Source organism: Typopeltis vanoorti, chromosome 22, assembly GCF_054136105.1.
Source record: "Typopeltis vanoorti isolate ZY-2024b chromosome 22, IOZ_Tvanoo_1.0, whole genome shotgun sequence".
Classification (NCBI taxonomy): domain Eukaryota; kingdom Metazoa; phylum Arthropoda; class Arachnida; order Uropygi; family Thelyphonidae; genus Typopeltis; species Typopeltis vanoorti.
In genome coordinates, this window is record NC_143570.1 from 9832094 (window position 1) to 9849353 (window position 17260).

At 35.2% G+C, this 17260-nt stretch overlaps 1 protein-coding gene across 1 annotated transcript in view; it reads left to right on the forward strand.

The window, feature by feature from the left end:
* Window positions 1-709: 709 nt before the first annotated feature.
* The window catches only part of LOC150094150 (acetylcholine receptor subunit alpha-like), a 226546-nt gene continuing 209995 nt past the window's right edge, over window positions 710-17260 (forward strand). The window contains exon 1 of the mRNA XM_090412411.1: window positions 710-805. Within this exon, the coding sequence (XP_090268537.1) occupies window positions 727-805 (79 nt within the window). The 5' untranslated portion in view covers window positions 710-726. The remainder of the gene's footprint in view (window positions 806-17260) is intronic.

Here is a 17260-nt window from a genome sequence, read left to right on the forward strand (position 1 = left end):
TAAACATAAATTCGAAAAACAATTAACGCATATGTGTGGTAATTTTTTAGCATTAATAAAGATAACCAAGTAGTTAATAAACCGTCTCACTATTTAAATATTCCTATAAAAATTTTAGCAGTTAAAATGAACATTAAATGTTGGGGGGAAAGCAGAGAGAACTATTTTCTCTGTACTGTATATGGGTGGGTGAAAATAAAATGTAATAAGGATTTTGATCTTTATGTTGACAAAAAAAAAAAAAAAAAAAAATCTTTTCATTTCAATCCACGAACATAATCGAAGGTGAAATGTGGAACGAAATGAGGAATATTTAAGGATGGCTGTTAATCCAGAACAAAGATGGGTTAGTTACCTTACGGTTTTATTCCGTTTAAATTTTACATTTCAGAATAGTAGTACTTTAAAGAGACTTCCTTGTTACTGCCCGTGATGTCGACATAGGGGTGACACCGAAGTACTCCTCGACTTTCTATGATCATCTGCCGTTTACAACCGTTACTGAGACAACCGGCGGCCTCCATTTATCTAGCAGCGACCTCTAGGGAGCTCTCTGATTTGTCTGCTCACATGCTTGTGCGTGTGTCGTTGCTGGTGTTACGTGAAGACACTCATCTAGCGTGCGACGGAGTTGTCACGATCGGCGTGTACAAAGTGGTGCGGTAACCTAAGAAAACTGTGTTCCTTCTCCTCGGTGCTTGGATTTCTTGGCTGCTGGACAAGGATATGACGGGTTCGCGTGGTTCGATGGAAGCCCGGCTAGGAGCACTTCTGTTGCTGGGGTTGCTGTTTGTGATGGTCGGAGGTAAGTACGGCCACCTGTTCAGTGCTTCGGAATGGCCGCGCCGATCGAAGTGTGCTCCGGGATGCTTATCCTTTCGTGTTGGTGGGGGTTGGATTCCGAGGTGCAGGAGGAGGAGGTGCTAATAGCAATGAACGCATCGTTTTATAGACTTACCGTTTCAGAATTCCACTTTGCTTCTACAGCTTTTATCTGTTTGTCTCAAAATACCTTTTCGTCTTTCTCGCTGTGTATGTGTATTTGTGCAGTAAGTTTTGCCGTCTTCTTTTCTGAGTGGCGAGCTTGTATTTTCACATTCATCGTTATCCTTGCCCGCTTTTGGTGTTTGAAAGAATATTATTACTTACCTACTAATACACGTGAATAATACCTTTGTGATCCTAACAACCATTAATGTTGCACTCTACAATAAGCTAATGCATGTTAACGTGTCGCGCATGACTCAAGAGGGGCTCCTCTAATACCCGATCTTTTAGTTCATTCTTCCACCATTTTCCTTCTCTTATAATTTATATCATTTGCGATTGTGGAGACCGCGTTAATATCACCCTGATTCCATCATACTGTATTCATAGGCATTTATATTTCGATTGTTCGCTGCGGTCTGATCTCAGTGTGTCAATATTTACTCCTCCGTTTCACCATACTCCATTAAACTTTGCTGATGTGTTGTTGACCTCAAATATATGCATTCATTGACAATTTTTCAGCTATAACTTCATGGAGCACGTATAGTGTTACGCCAGCTGGTTGATAAACTTTTTCACTGATATATTTTACGTTATTTATTGTTTAATCCATAAATTTTTTTTTTTTTGTTTGAGGTACACTTCATGACTGACGTTTACTAATGTAATAAACCATCGTGCGCAATAATACCTGGGGTAACTTATAAGCCATTTAGAAAAAGAAAAATAGGTAATGCAGGCTACCTTTTTTCTGAAGTAGTTCTGTGTGCTTGTTGGCTCTAAGTTCCTGACCGAACTTCGTTCGAGAAGGTTCAGTATTGCATAAAATTATTACAATGGTTCACGTTAATGAAATATATTTGCGCATTTTAGGAAAGACCTGCACAAGTTATGTTTTTTATTTCCTGAAATTCGTCTTTTCAAGCCGTTCTCTTATTCTTATCTCAATAGTCATGACTAGTGGGATGGGATGGGATGAAGTGGCTAATTCTGCAGTATCCAGTTTTTCCTTTTAGTGTACTCGTGTTCACACTGGGGGTGGGGTTAGGGGAAGAAGTGAGCTGTGAATTCTGATTCGTTGCTCTTTCTTATGGTCTTGCGATAATTTTGTATATTTTAGTATTTTCGCACTTGATAAAATTAAAAAAGGGAGAAAGTGTGAAAGTGTTTTTTTTTTCCTTCATATTTTCATGCATCTGTCAAAATAAGAAGATAGAGAAAATTACATTTAATAAAGCATCCGAAGTTTTTCTTATTTGATTTTCTTTGCATGCGTTTTCCTCTTATATTTTGTATATATATATTGTTATATCGACCTTTCTGTTGCATGCATCGGCAGCAGCCGCTTCTTTCTTTAATATATTCACCCGTGGACTTCTTCGCTCAGTCTTAGACCTTTTCGTATCCTCTAAGGACGCAGGTATTTTTCCGTTTCCTGTTCCTTCCCTCGCCATCAGAATGCAAATGTTATATTCTTTCTTAAATTTACTCCTCTTTTTTGTCTTTCGTTTATTCCCACATGCAATGTTTTTTTTTTCTCGCTCAGAAAGAGCACATTTTTCTTTTATTATAATCCGAAAATATTTCTAATACGTAGCTCGCATTCATATTCCTTCCGCATTTGTTGCGTATTTTTTGTGTTTGTGATGGGCAAGTAGCTGGTTTTTCACCTAATGTACAAAGAAAGCAACAGCGTGTTTCTAGTTTCTTCTGTAAATTACTTTTGAGATGTTGTCGACTCTTTCATCATTAATCAGTATCTATCTACTTTATGCAAATGATAAAAATCGATATGGTTCAGTTTGGAATGCTGCACATGGACGGACCTATACAAAACTTGACTGAAAAATTTTCATATTTTTTTTTTTAATTTAGGAAGGAAACAAGTATTGATGATTCGAGACACTCAAAAAAAAAAAAAAGTGAACCTTGCCCTTTTGTTTATTATGCTGTAAGCGGGCGGTTTATTGTTGCCAGCTGTAATGTAATTTTTTATATGTATGGGATAATTTCTTAATAATTAAGGAGATAAAATCGCTTGTCATTCAACTGCCAGTAAGCAAAACTATATATATACATATATATATATATATATATATACATACACCGAAAAACAAAAAAAAATATATATATATACCGAAAAACTATCGGCGAATCCAAGTGTAAATGACCACTTGGTAGTACAACACCAAGGCAACTCGAAGCAAAGGTGGAGCAAGCTCCCTCACTATCCTTGATATTTTCTCATAATGTAAAAACACAGCCCCTAGGGGATGTAACACTTTTTACATTATGAGAAAATATCAAGGATAGAGGGAGCTTGCTCCACCTTTGCTTCGAGTTGCCTTGGTGTTGTACTACCAAGTGGTCATTTACACTTGGATTCGCCGATAGTTTTTCGGGATATATGAAACTCATAGATTCGTAGTTCTCGATCTTAGAGTTTTGCTTACTGGCAGTTGAACAACAAGGTATTTGTATCCCCTTAATTATTATTAAGGATGCCAGAAAAATAGCCGTTTGGCTTTCAATTTATGGGATAATTTCTTATTAGCGAAATGATTTCGAGCGATACAAAATTATATATTCCATCTAACAACAATAAACTGCCTATAGCATATGCCAAAAGCAGCTCTAGGTCAGTTGTGATTCTATCTGATTATTTCTATACTTGTTTCCTTTCTACACGTATACAGAATGTTTCAAATTTTGTCCAACCCAAGCGATGTTAATACTACTGTATCAATTTCCCTACAAACTGGGGCGGCTTAAACCAAAATAGAAATGTCTCGATAAATATTTGTATCGACTACATATGCCAATATTTCATTATACTCCATTTACCCAGAGCTTGAATACAAGAGATGGAACGATAAAATGAATCTATTATAGTACTTCAACTCCCCAGTCTGTAAGTATAACCAAGTTTAATGAAAGAAAATTATAGATACCATTTTAAAAGTTTAAAATAAACACCAATTTTAACAATGTTATCAGATCTTCAATTATATCTTTCTTCTGGCGCCTTTCTAAAAAAACTATAGTTATCTCGTTTAACCTTTCTTCTTAACCTTTTCTATACTTCTGACTTATTGCCGAAAATAATATGAAGCTCACGTGTGCAAAACTTACAGAAGAAAGAAATCGCCTCTGGCTGGAGCCAATCTCTTTGTCTGACGTACTGGTGTTTATTATCAACTGAATTTTGAAAATTTATTTAGTTTCTAGCTGCGCCACCAAATTTGTGGGTGGGAGTTGAATCTCCCTCCGAAAAATAACACACAGTAAACCACACGAAACTTTTCTCCCTTAATTCTAAGTAAATCTAGCACTTCAATTTTCTGTTATGCAGTCGTGACAATATCTACCTTAAGGCTCCCAGAATTGAATTAATGAGTAGTGCATTGGAAATAGAAATCAGGCAAGTTATTTAAACGAGAAAACAATTTATTTAACTTCAATGAAATGTACGATGGATCAATTTTAATACTAAGTAAATTAGCTTCTATGCTTCAAATCACAACTAATGACTACGTTTACAATTTAGTTCCTTATCATATTCAATTCTAGTAAGACCACGTGTCTATAATTTTCTTTCATTAAACTTGGTTATACTCAGATTAATCTTACATAACATTCTGCAGGTTGAGGCAATAGCTATAACATTAAATACACGATATTTCACTTTAAAATTTTTTTACCAGACCTTCTCTCACATATAAAAAATATCTCAACTATCAGCATAAGGCCTAAAGTCCTCAAGTATCACTATAAATCAAGTCCCTTAATTAAATCACCGTCACAATCGTTTTCTCTAGCTAAACAATGAAAAGATCTTTCTTGAACAGAAGTCTGTACCTCTCTGAACGATCCTTGAAATCTCCTTCTGTTCCCGTTTCACTTTAGCATTGAACTGGGGTACATTTTTCCGAGGCTTGTGAGATCCTTCTTAATTATCAGCGGACATCAGGAACTTGGCATCTAAATTCTTCTAAAAAACCTTATCTTAGTCGCGTCTATCTGGAACACAGGTCTCCGATGGCGATTACAAATTATCTCCGACGATATTAGCAAAACCCCGCTGCCGCAGCGTACATCGTAAATTCAGGTCGGAACCCCACGTGACCTCGAAACTTCTCGCTGACCCGGGACCGGATCGACTCGAACTCGTATTCCAAGAAAAGGCAAGACAAGACCTCGTTTCGACATAGTGAACTACTATTTATTACGGTACCCAGAGGACGACGACTACGTCATCGTCCACTGGGTACCGTAATTTTCTGCACCCGACACTCACGTCTATCGGTGCAATTAGATGGGAGACCCCGTGTAATATCGCGCTGCACGTGTACAGTAGCCTCAGGGCATGACTTAATCTTCTTACTCCTGTCTGGAATTTTTTTTGTTCACTATGGCATACTTAGACACAATACAATCTCCTTTGTTCTTACACAAAACTATTGATAATACATTATTCATAATTCAAAAAAAAAACATTATTTCTATTACAATTACGCCAAGTTTATTCATTGATATAGAAGTATTTTAGCAGGATTTAGTATACTTGTAAAATCTGAATAAAAGGTATTATTTTACTAAAATCCCTTTTATTCAAGATTTAACAGTACCTAACAAAAAGTGAAAATTTCGCTTTTAATAGCGAAAAAATCATTTAAAAGAGAAAACAAATGATACCTCTCATTAATTATCAAGCCTGTGATACAACAACAGCAATTTCATAATATCGACTGTGTCGGGATGGCATAATACATTCGGTATTGCATCATCTACTAGCTTAAGTGCATCACTTAAGGGTAGAAGAGCCTCACTTGCTAACGTTATGGTGGACTTGTGAGTACGATGCCACTGTTAACGCTTGCTTTTCGTGACGAAGATATTCATTGCGAGATATTAGCAAGAAATTGGATTGCCATCATTAAACAGTATCGTGTCTCTTCAAGAAAAACGACGAGAGAGAGGTGGGTAATTGGAAGAGGAGACCTAGAAGCGGAATGAAGACGCTATCTACGGAGGACCGCACCTTGAAGTGATTATCACTACAAAATCGTAAAAGGATACATCGAGTGAAATGAAACGTCGGTGAAACCTTAACGCTACTGTTGCACATCGGCTAGTTTACAGCAACTTGAATTCCTGTTATTCCAGTATTAAAACTATATAGACTAGAAAGCGCGCACACTTCACTTTTAAAATGGTCAAAGGGATCTCCTAATTCAAAATTTATCGTCTTCTCTTCCTCTCCCCATTCTTAGGTAAAAGAACACATTTTCCAATGGCCTAGCAACTACCCAGATCATCATCCTGTTGAGCATTGCTAGCAATTAGTGAGTAGAATAATCGGGAAGAAGGGACCAATCACAAAAAAAGGTAAATGCTGGAAAAGATAATACGAGTGTGCTATCATGACCTCACTATGGACATGTATGCAATTTAATTTGTTTCGTGCGACAGTAATATGGTAATTCCTGTTGCAGTAATAATGGCGAAAGGTAGCCTAACGGAATTCTGATAAAAAAAAAAAAAAAAATCTCCAATTGCTCATTTCCACTAACAGCTAAGCGTCTTCTCTAACTCTCCTCATTCTTCGGCAAAAGGCCAACTTAATGGAACATCGATATCTTTATACAGCTCGGTGTTATGTATGTTTAATATTAGTACTGCTCATGTAATAGCAGAAAATGTTAGCTGTTTGGCGACCATGTATTGCTTCAGACTTTGTAATTTTCTAAACATTGCACAAATATTATTGCTTTTTTCGTAATTTTCTTTTTCGTTTTTTTTTTATTTTATTTATACAAACGTAGAGTTGCCCTTTCAAAATGCTAAGAGATATACTATTAATGCTGCTCGACTTCTTTTTCTGTTGTTTTTCTCATACATGGTAAACTTACTGTAAAAGAAAACGATACCGTCATTATTATGGTCTGTGTAAGTCCATGTCGTTGTTTTAACCTTTCGCTACTCATATTAGTCAATATTTGTATTATGTAATAAACCGCAATGATTATTTATAAAAATATTAAATTTTAAAAATAATATTTGCAGAATTTTTGAATCATATTGGGTGGGAAGGACCAAACAGTATTTCCCCCCCCCCTGCTTTTAGCATTTCTGAATCAGCTTTCATTGTAGTGTGATATCAGCTATATATAGGAGTAAGCGGAATGGAATCAGTAAAATGAAAACAAAAAAAAATCCAAAGAAGAATAAACAGTTAGTTTTATACTACGCAGATAAACTAGTGTTTGCGCTAAGAAACTTCTAAAAAAAGCTGCGAAAGTGGAGTCATGTAGAATTGCTTTAGTATTAAACTGCTTAAAAGACACGATCTGCGAAGAGTCCATGTATTTGCCTTATCAGAAGGCATATCAGCAATAAGCGAACCACCTACTGAAGATCGAAATCATAATTCTTAGAGATTTGAAAGGCTCAATCTTTTCGTTAATCTTTCATCGGGATGAGTATTCTATTCAGAAACTTGCCGTTCTAGAATATGAATATTTTCAAATACATGTATTCGACACTAATAATTGCGCTGTAACCTTTTATATGATCCTCTTTTTTTTATTTCACTTGAAATACTGTTTTTCGACATTATATTGTTATTTATAATTTTTAACCTTAGTATAACCAAAATATAAATATTACTTAATTTAATTAAACTATTCCTGTACTCCAGCCTATCCCTAACTAGTCTGAGGATTAGGGATTGCTTTCGCGAATTCGAATGTTATAGCCCATTTCCTGTTGCAGATTGCTAGGCCGTGGGAACAGTTTGACTCTCGACTTTTAGACCCTAGTTTCGAAGAAAGAGCCTAAAAAGAGTTCTTTCGTCTTGGTTAGAGAAAAAAAAAAATTCAGCACAGAAATGTGGCATCCATATTTATCAGCGAAGTTAACGAGAAATGAAAGTTGACGCAATAAATCCGAAGTAGGTTCGGGTTTTATAGCCCAAACTTTCATTTACTGTTAACTTAGCTAATCAGTATGATTTTTTATTCTGTAATATAATGTAAATATTAACTTTCTCCTCGATATGGAGGTGCTAGTGAATGATTGCTTTTTTGAATCACTTCAAACAGGAAGGCAGTATCCGAACAGTGTAGTTCTCATGAAATCAGCTAGACTGGAACATATGCAAAATAAAAATTTGTGTAGTAAGAAAATAGATCGTTAAGAAGAAGAAAATGATAGGTTTGATTGAAGGACTGTATTATAAAGGTACATATAGCTTGCTTTTTGTGTGTGGTGGTGGGAAGGAAGCGAACAATTGTGTTAGAAGCCTCAAGTTAGAATGAAATAACACATAATAGAATTTGAATACTCTTGTACTGTCCATTTAGCTTGATATCTACCCTATATATATAAAATTATAAGCCTTTTTATGTCACGTTTTTCGAAACGTTTTGAAACTCAGGGGCTACCCTGAGTGTCGAGTCTTCAAAATTCGAGTCATCAGAATTCAAGAAGAACCGGCTACCAGTCCGAACTCGGGGGGTTGGGCGCCAGGGGGGGGGGCGTAGCCCCCTAGTATTCTTATAAAAGTGCATTAGATTGTAGGATGTGTTATCTCGATTTCTATTTTTAGCATACAATTCAGTTAATAAAAAATTAATTTTTATCGAGTTATCGAGAGTGAATCCATTATGGAAATGACTAAATACATATCTATTCCTTTGTTGGAATCATTTTCCTATTGTGTAACTGTGACTCTCAATATGGTAGTGGTTTGTGAAAATATTTATTGTTCTTCATTGGGGAAAAAATAGGCAGTTTAAATGAAGACGCATGAAAAATGGATGCGTCAAGAGATCAAGAGAGACAGCTTGTATGTGCGTGTTGCTGAAGAGTGATCAAGAAGGGGGTGGGGAATTGAAACGTATTTGAGAAATAGATAAACCAAGAAATAAGTACTTGTAAGAGTTGATTGCTTGATTTCTGTAACAAGCACAGTCTTTTCATAACTAACACGTTTAGAGAAAAAACAACAGTAAGATACACATGGCAAAGTCCGGATGGAAGATACAAAAAATCAATTAAACTATATTGTGGTCAGTAAACATTACGTCAATGGAATACAGAACTCAAAGGTGATGACAAGTGCTGACTGTGGTGATCATAGACTGGTCTTAATGAAGATGAATAATCGCCTGAAAACGGTAAAAATTAAAAGACGTCAACCTCTAAAATGGGATCTGCAAATGCTACAAAATTCAATAGTAAAATCAAACTTTAATGACAATGTTTCAGAACTGCTGTTTACGCAGTTGCAAAACGAAAATGAAACCTCTCAGTGGAATACACTACAAGCAGTTCTCATAACATCTGCTAAAAACCACATCAATAAACAAGAAGAAACAAAGAAAAAAAACATGGATAATACAAGAAGTAATCAACCTTATCGATGAAAGAAGAACATGGAAAAGAGAAGCAAATGAAGAAGAAAGATTAAGATATAAAATATTGGATAAAAGAACCAAACAGTTATGCAGAAGATTGAAAGAAAACTGGATAAATAGGCAGTGCACTGAGATAGAAGAATTACAAAATAGGAACAAAACCTGAGAAACATTACTTAAAGTGAAAGAACTTAAGGAAAAGCAAAACGTACACAGTCTAATAACATCAAGGATTTCATTGACAAGGAAATGGAAGATGGGTGGAGTACTTATCAGATCTGTATGATGATGATAATGGTAACATGTTAGATGATTCACGACACCTTAAGTTAAACGTAACAACAGATGCTACTCTACCGACAAGAAAGGATATAGAACACATAATTAAGAATCTTCCTAATAATAAATCCCCTGGGTATAATATCCCGGCTGAGCTGCTGAAAGCTTTGACTGGCAATAATAACAACTATTTAGTGGAATCCATTCAGGACATCTATAAAACAATAGAATTACCTGAAGTTTTTACAACGTCTATCTGCATTCCAATTCCAAAGAAAAATAATGCACAAAATTGCGATGATTACAGAACTGTGATTTTTTTAACCATTGTTAACAAACAAATTGAAAGAACCTTAATCGGTGAAGTCGGTGAACAACAGAAAGGTTTCAGAAGAAGAATGGGAACTATTAATGCTATCCTGTAACTACAAATTCTAATAGAAAGATCACTTGAAAGAAATAGCAACATTTACATATACTTCATAGACTTTCAGAACGCTTTTGACCGGGTAAAACAAAATAAAATATTCAATATATTAGATAAATTAGACATAGAAGATCACGTACTTAAGATTACAAAAATGATTTACACCAAACAGAAAATGCAACTGTTTAACTCTAAGACTTCTGTAGTGAAAATAAAAAGAGGAGTTAGACAAGGTTGTATCTTTTCACCAAATCCATTTAATATCTATAGTGAGACAGTGATGAAAAAGATTGAAAAATAAAAAAATAGGAATTAGTATCAATGGTATAAAATACAACCATCTTAGATATGCTGGTACCATTCTAATAGCAGAAAACAGAAACAAAATAATCAAATTACTGCGGCTACTAATTGAAGAAGGTAAAGAATTTGGATTAGATATTAATGCAAAAAAGACAAATTTATGAAAATCTCAAAAGAAAGCAGATCCAAGCCAGAAACATTCATAAACAATATGAAAATTGAACATACAACAGAATACAAATATTTAGGCACCTACTTTACTGCAGATGGAAAGCAAGATAAAGAAATAAAAATAAAAACAGCCATAGCTGAAGATGCCTTCTGGAAAAATAAAGATCTGCTCAGAAGTTCTGTGAGTATCGAGACAAAGAAAATAATCAAAAGAACATTAGTGTGGCAGTTTTCACGGGAGACCTGGATATTCAACAAGAGAGTAAGGCAACGGATCATGGCCTTTGAAATGTGGTGCTATAGGAGAGCTCTGAAAATTCCATGGACAGAACATGTGACAAATATAGATGTCCTACAGAGAATGAGAACACAGAGATCTTTATTACAGGAAATGATCCAGAGAAAGGTGAGATTGGAAGGACATGTACTGAGAGGTTCAGCAGGACAGAGGATACTAACAGTTTTAGAAGGAAAAATTATGGGAAAAGGATCAAGAGGCAAAAAATGAAGGACATGGCTTGAAGATATAAGATCATGGACAGGATCACGTGGCTATGCAGAAACAAAAAGGAAAGCCACCAACAGAGAGAACTGGAAGGACAGTGCTGCACCCTCTCACTGAGGAAGCTACATGAAGAAGAAGAGTTGATAATGTTTTAAAAAACAATATTCAATAAAATTTTATCTCAGATAGATTAGCAAGAGAAAACTATATTCTTCAAATTCTTATTAGAGAAAGAACGTAGAATATGCTACTGTGAAATTGTTTTGGAATCAAATGAGGGAAAAATAAGCCGGTGAAAGGCATGGAAGAATCACCAGTACAGTAAGGTTCGTGCGATGTAAAATGAAGACGGGGAGATTTCATTCCATCCTGGTCATCTCATTGATCTTTTTCGGTTCTGGTTAAAGCTATGGTTCTCGCATATGCGACTGTGGTGGCTTAAAGTTTACAAATCTTAATGTTTATCTAAATCTTGAATAGAGCTGTAAAAGAAAACCAATTAAAATGCGAACAAGAAAAAGCTATAGCAAAGTAATAATCCTCATGCTTCATGGCGTTCTTTTAATTGCCATGACGATGTGCGCAGAAGAACGATCGTTATAGGATCGACGACTAGAAGAACTTTTTTTCTGTGCTTTTTTCTTTTTTCAGTCGAGTTCAGAGTTAGTCGACTTTTGGCCCAAGCAACAAGTGTTTTCTCACGAAAAAAATAATTCGAACTTAACCCTAACCGACCACAATTCATTAAAATCGAACATGGAATACACCCTAGTACACCTGAATGCCTTGACGTTAGTAAAATATTAAGAGCGGATAATTTTCAAAATTCGAAAATTTTGAAATTTTCAAAATTTGAAAATTTCTTTCCTTTAGGGCAAGAAACGCTAGTGGATTTTTTTTAATAATTACAATTTAATTGTCGTTTTCTCTTTCCCTTCCTTCCTATTCGACTGCTCATTGACATATCTAGTCTGTAATTTCGCGCACATTCTCAAGTTATGCAATAGATTAAGGATGGATTACTTGGCTAATGGAAGCTTCTTAGTAGATACATCATTTTAAACCTCGTGCGTGAAAAAGAGTGATTTTTCAATCGTTTGTGGCGTTTTCGGTACAGATTAAATTAGCGTTAGAATAAGCAGTTATTTTTCTGTCGTCTGATAGACGAATTGCATGTGCTTCTTACTCTTTTTTACGCGTGTTTTCTTAAAATATTTCGTCTTCCATAAACTTAGAGCATGTACGTTTCAGCTTCTGTTAAGCAATTATATGGGAAATATTAAATATACAGCGGCTGAAAATATTGTTAATTATTTTAGGATGGAAGTTTACGAAAAGAGAAAGTTTAAAAAAAAATAACACACATCTGCAAGGAGACATTTTGGAAACCGCATTCAAATAATGGATTCACCGCGTTATATGAGAAGTGTTGTATTCCAAAAAAAAATGTTATTTTGGTTTAGAAATATATCATGAATAGAAGAAACCTTTTTTGGAATAAAACGCTGTTCCTATAGCTCCTATTGATTAGATTTGATTAGATATCTAAGAGTCAAAGATGAAATAATAATAATAATAATGAATATCCCCTCAAAGTTGAGCAGTCTGTGAGTCACCTCTGTTTTCATAAATTGAGAAGTCCATGGTTTAATCTGGGATTACGGATTAATATACGTCTAAAATCAATAACGCCATTGAGTCATTCCTTTACCTTGTTTTTCTTATATTAAGTCATTAGGAAACTGCAAACATGGCATGGAATAATGTAGATCGTATACTGTTTGTTATCCAGAATATGATAATTATCAAAATACCTAAGAAAAGGAGCTTAAGATAATTTGTAACGAATCGAATATGTAAATGTGGATCATACAAGAACCATCACTTACATTTTAAAAGAAAATGGCACTGGCTGTCAGAGTTTTTCTTTATCTAACTTGTCAATAGAAACGGACTTAATAAAATCGAACAAATGATGTGCACTTTATTTGTTCACCCCAGATTTTTTTTAGCTTAGAATTTCACATCTGACAGGTTTTCTAACTCATTAGTATAGTTTATACAAGCTTTGTTGCGCGATGTACGCACATATAAACTGTAAACTTCTAGCAAAGAGCCTCGGAACATTCTGAGACAGGTTGGTTCTCATGCTTAAGTTTTTCCATGTTTTGCTTCTCTCCTCTCTCGCATCAAACCACTAGTAACAAAATTCTACACCACGGGTCCTCGAAGTGGACTTCAAACAACACTAGTCTCCAATTTTCTTGAATGGTATCCACTTCTTAGATAACTGGAATCTTCTTCGGAATATTCAACTTATATGAGATGCCATTTTGGCACCAAAACATATCCTTTTTGGTTCGAATCTGTTAAGATTGCCAAGACGTTTCGAGATGCCTTTCTAGATGAAGTGGAGTTAGTTGTTTACCTTTTCCAAAACAGACAAATCGGTCGGTGAACATACGTTGTTCAGAGACATAATAATGCGCTTGCTTCTAGATCTGAACTGCATGAATGTTACTTTTACAAGTATTCTGCTTCTGTATTCTTTGGTAATACATAACGGACCATTTTACATTATGAAGCGATCAAGTGGTGTTAAGGTTATTTGGAAATACAGCCGAAGCAACTAAGGATATGAGGCCGGTATTACATCTGTTTATTGCGTATAATCCTCCAGACGGGTTTGTTTTTGGGATGAAACAAAATCCAAGATTTTAAGAGGAAAAATCGTACCACTTCTGTAGGGAAATCGACTAATTCACTTTCAGCTGAAAAGCCCCTATAACGGTTCCTTGCATCGTAAACAGATTTTATTCATCTAAAAGCATCTTTGTTATTGAAGCGTTTAGCAATAATTTCAACTGAGAGAAAAAGAAAAAAACCGAATTATGATTGCGGAAAATAGCTTGTGAACTCATAAATGCTTAAATTTCAACTTGTTTGTATTCTCATTCTATCAAATCTTTGCAAGAATATCCATCTGATAAATATAATTTTAGTTGCAATGCAAAGTTGTTTTAAGTTTCGAAAATTAGATTTTTTCCTCTCGTATTATAATATCAATTAATAACAAAAGAAAAGAACTGTGAATCCACCAAAGAGTAAAAACTGGTTCAGTGTAGCGTACACACAGAGATATAAGCATATTTTATCTGACGGACTGTATTCTTACATAAATGGAAGGCACGCTGCACAAAGCTGTTTCTTGCGAATCGCTGCCAGCATGTGTCCTTTCAGTTCTCCAAAGAATTGGAAATTACGGGTCAAGGTCAGGGCAATCCAGAAACTCAGTTTCAGTAACAAAATCATTCTCTCATATGGTTGACGTGGCGTTATCGTGCAGCATGATGATGAAGTTTTTAACCCATAATTGACGAAGTTAGCAACGAATAGTAAGTTGCAACAGTGTGTTTGACAGAAATTCAACAAGTACATCTTAAGATTACAAATCGCTATTCTTTTTTTTTTTCGATGGCATTACTTTGAATATTTTTACTTGTTATTATAAATAGTATATTTTATTTATTTATTATTTTTTTATCAAGCAAAATGACGAACGACAAATTCGCGATGATTTTTTGCTGGTGTAGTAGCATTCGCATGCAGAAATCAGATTACACTGAGCATCTCAGTTTCCAATTGTCCCGCCATGTTGAAATTCATGGTGCGTTCTTGAGACGCTATCTCTTGGCTTTATGAGGAAACATAGCGATGCAACTGCTTACCTCTCTTATTCTGCCGCGAATAATGAGCTACACGTGCGATGTATTGCTACCGTATTTATTTTTATCCCATCTCATCTTCCTTTTACCCTCTTTTACCTTGCGATGTCGAGGTTGCATTAATCATCGGACCTCAAACCTTTCGCAGGATAAGGCGGTCAGCCCCACACCTCGGTGTATCCTATGTCCTGTAGTGTTGAGTTCTCAAGGCCGGTTTGCCTGCTTTGCGGGATGAAAAACTCCAGGATAATCTGGGGGAAAACTCTGCTGTCCACGCTTAAGACCGGCTAACTTAGCTATGGCTGAGGAAGATCCTTCAGCTACTCACGTCACCGACGAGAATCGAACCTAGGATACGCCTTTCCCAGGTATATGGTTGCGAAGCGCACAGCCACTAGGCTAACCGCGCGGATTTATTATTATTATTTCTTTTTAAAGAGCTGTTGCATATATTCATTTTCCCCTGTACACGTGAAAGCAGATCATACTAATGAAATTTAGTTATAATCGAAGTTTAATTTAGAAACAAGTATCTTAAAAAATTACTATTTGAATGATCTTAATTTTATAGTAAATCTGTTGGTTTGCTAGAAAACGGGCATGGAAATAATACGGAAACAATAATAAAAAGCTTCTGCCTTTTTTTAAATATTAGTTCTGTATGGTTAGACAAAGTTCCGAGAGTTCATAAATATCAAATATAATTTAATCCTATTAAGCCAGAGCGGAGTTATTATTCTGTAACTTCGAAATGTTTTGACTCCGAAGTGGTCAAATGAATAACGATCTGTCAAATATCGCATGTATAAAATCTCTGTAACATTTGTCTACTCCAGAGCTGATAAAAATAATATGCGAGCATTCGGACAAACCAACAAATTGACGGAAAAGACGAAATGGTACACATTTTGCAAACCTACCAAAAATAATAATTAGTAAGTTGGAAAATATAGTTAAGGAATCACCTAATACGTTCAGTGTTTCTTTAATAAGCAGGAGAGAAAATGAAGATTCTTTGGAATTAGATGAAGAGCGAAAGGACACAAAAATGGCCAAAGGATGAAAGAAAGAGAAAATTAAAGCACAGAAAGTCTAATTCAAGCAAGAAGGGAGTAGTGCGAAGAATATCACTGATAGAAGTAAGTCAATTAAGATGTTATGTCGCCTCTTTCTCTCCTGAGAAAGTAGCCAATCAAAAAGGAGTTACGAAACCGTCTTGTTCTCATTTTCCCCCTTTCAAAATACAATAAGAAAAAAGACGGAGAAAGTTTCTAATGGATGTGCAAACTACATTAAAAAGATACACAGTCATTTAACAGCTTATGTGAAAGATTTAGGGATTGTATGAGATTAAGTTTTGAATGAAAGAGTGTGATAATACTTGTTTTGGTAGACATAATGTGTATTAAGTATTGCACATCTCAAAAGCTGTATGCAATACTTTACTGAATTTCTTTATAATAATTTTATTTTAAATGTTTGTTTGAGGGTTTAACAAGAATGTTACTGCAAATGAACATCGATAATTAAACATAGTTTTATTTATTACTTTTTAAATATCCTCTTTAGTGTGGTTAATGTTTTTTTTATAATGTTTACTGTTGTTTGGAGTTACGACCGAAGCAACTACAGTGACGAGGCCAATGTATTAGGTCTGCCAATTACACATATTTTGCTGGCCAGTTAGCGTGTTTTGCATGATGAAAAACCAGAGAACAAATATCCTTCCACCTTCGTTTGAGACCGGCTTACTTTCCAAAAGCAAGCCCAAGCTTTATTCGCTTCCCATAAGATAATTAAAACCAGATCATTGTCAATACCGACTTAGCCACTGGCATTTAGCAGTAGTGCCTTGTATCAGAGACATAATAATGAACTAATAGACAAATATACGGGTATGTTGATGTTTCTATATTCTGTTAGTTCGGTGTTAACGATGGACATTCTGAGTCGTAAGCATTACTGGTCGCATGTTTGCAGAACTAATATCACAGTTTGGCTTTACGCTTTTCAGTTTAAAGTAAAAGCTAGCTGTATTCATAGAAAAACGTTGGACATCAAATAAAACACGCCAATTTTTAAATAAAACTTAATGCAAAGACGTTGCTCCTCACATTCAGCAGGCAAATTCATCATGAAATAATGTTCACCGGAGAAAATTGACGCTGCACAGAGACCTAAACATCACTTCGCTAGAAACCTGTAACAACACGTTGTGTTATCATAGCAAGTGCTTGGTTGTCATCAGAATATATGGAGGTTGTACGTACTATTGTTTTTAATCAAATAACTCTTCAGAAAATAATTCACATGAATGAGATCAGGAGACCCAAAGAATCGTTTCATGTTTCTAAAATGTCCAAATGAATTTCAATGCATTTTCCCAACAAGTTTCTTATTGTGCTATTCAGTTTTAGTCCAGAATGAATCTTCTAAAAAG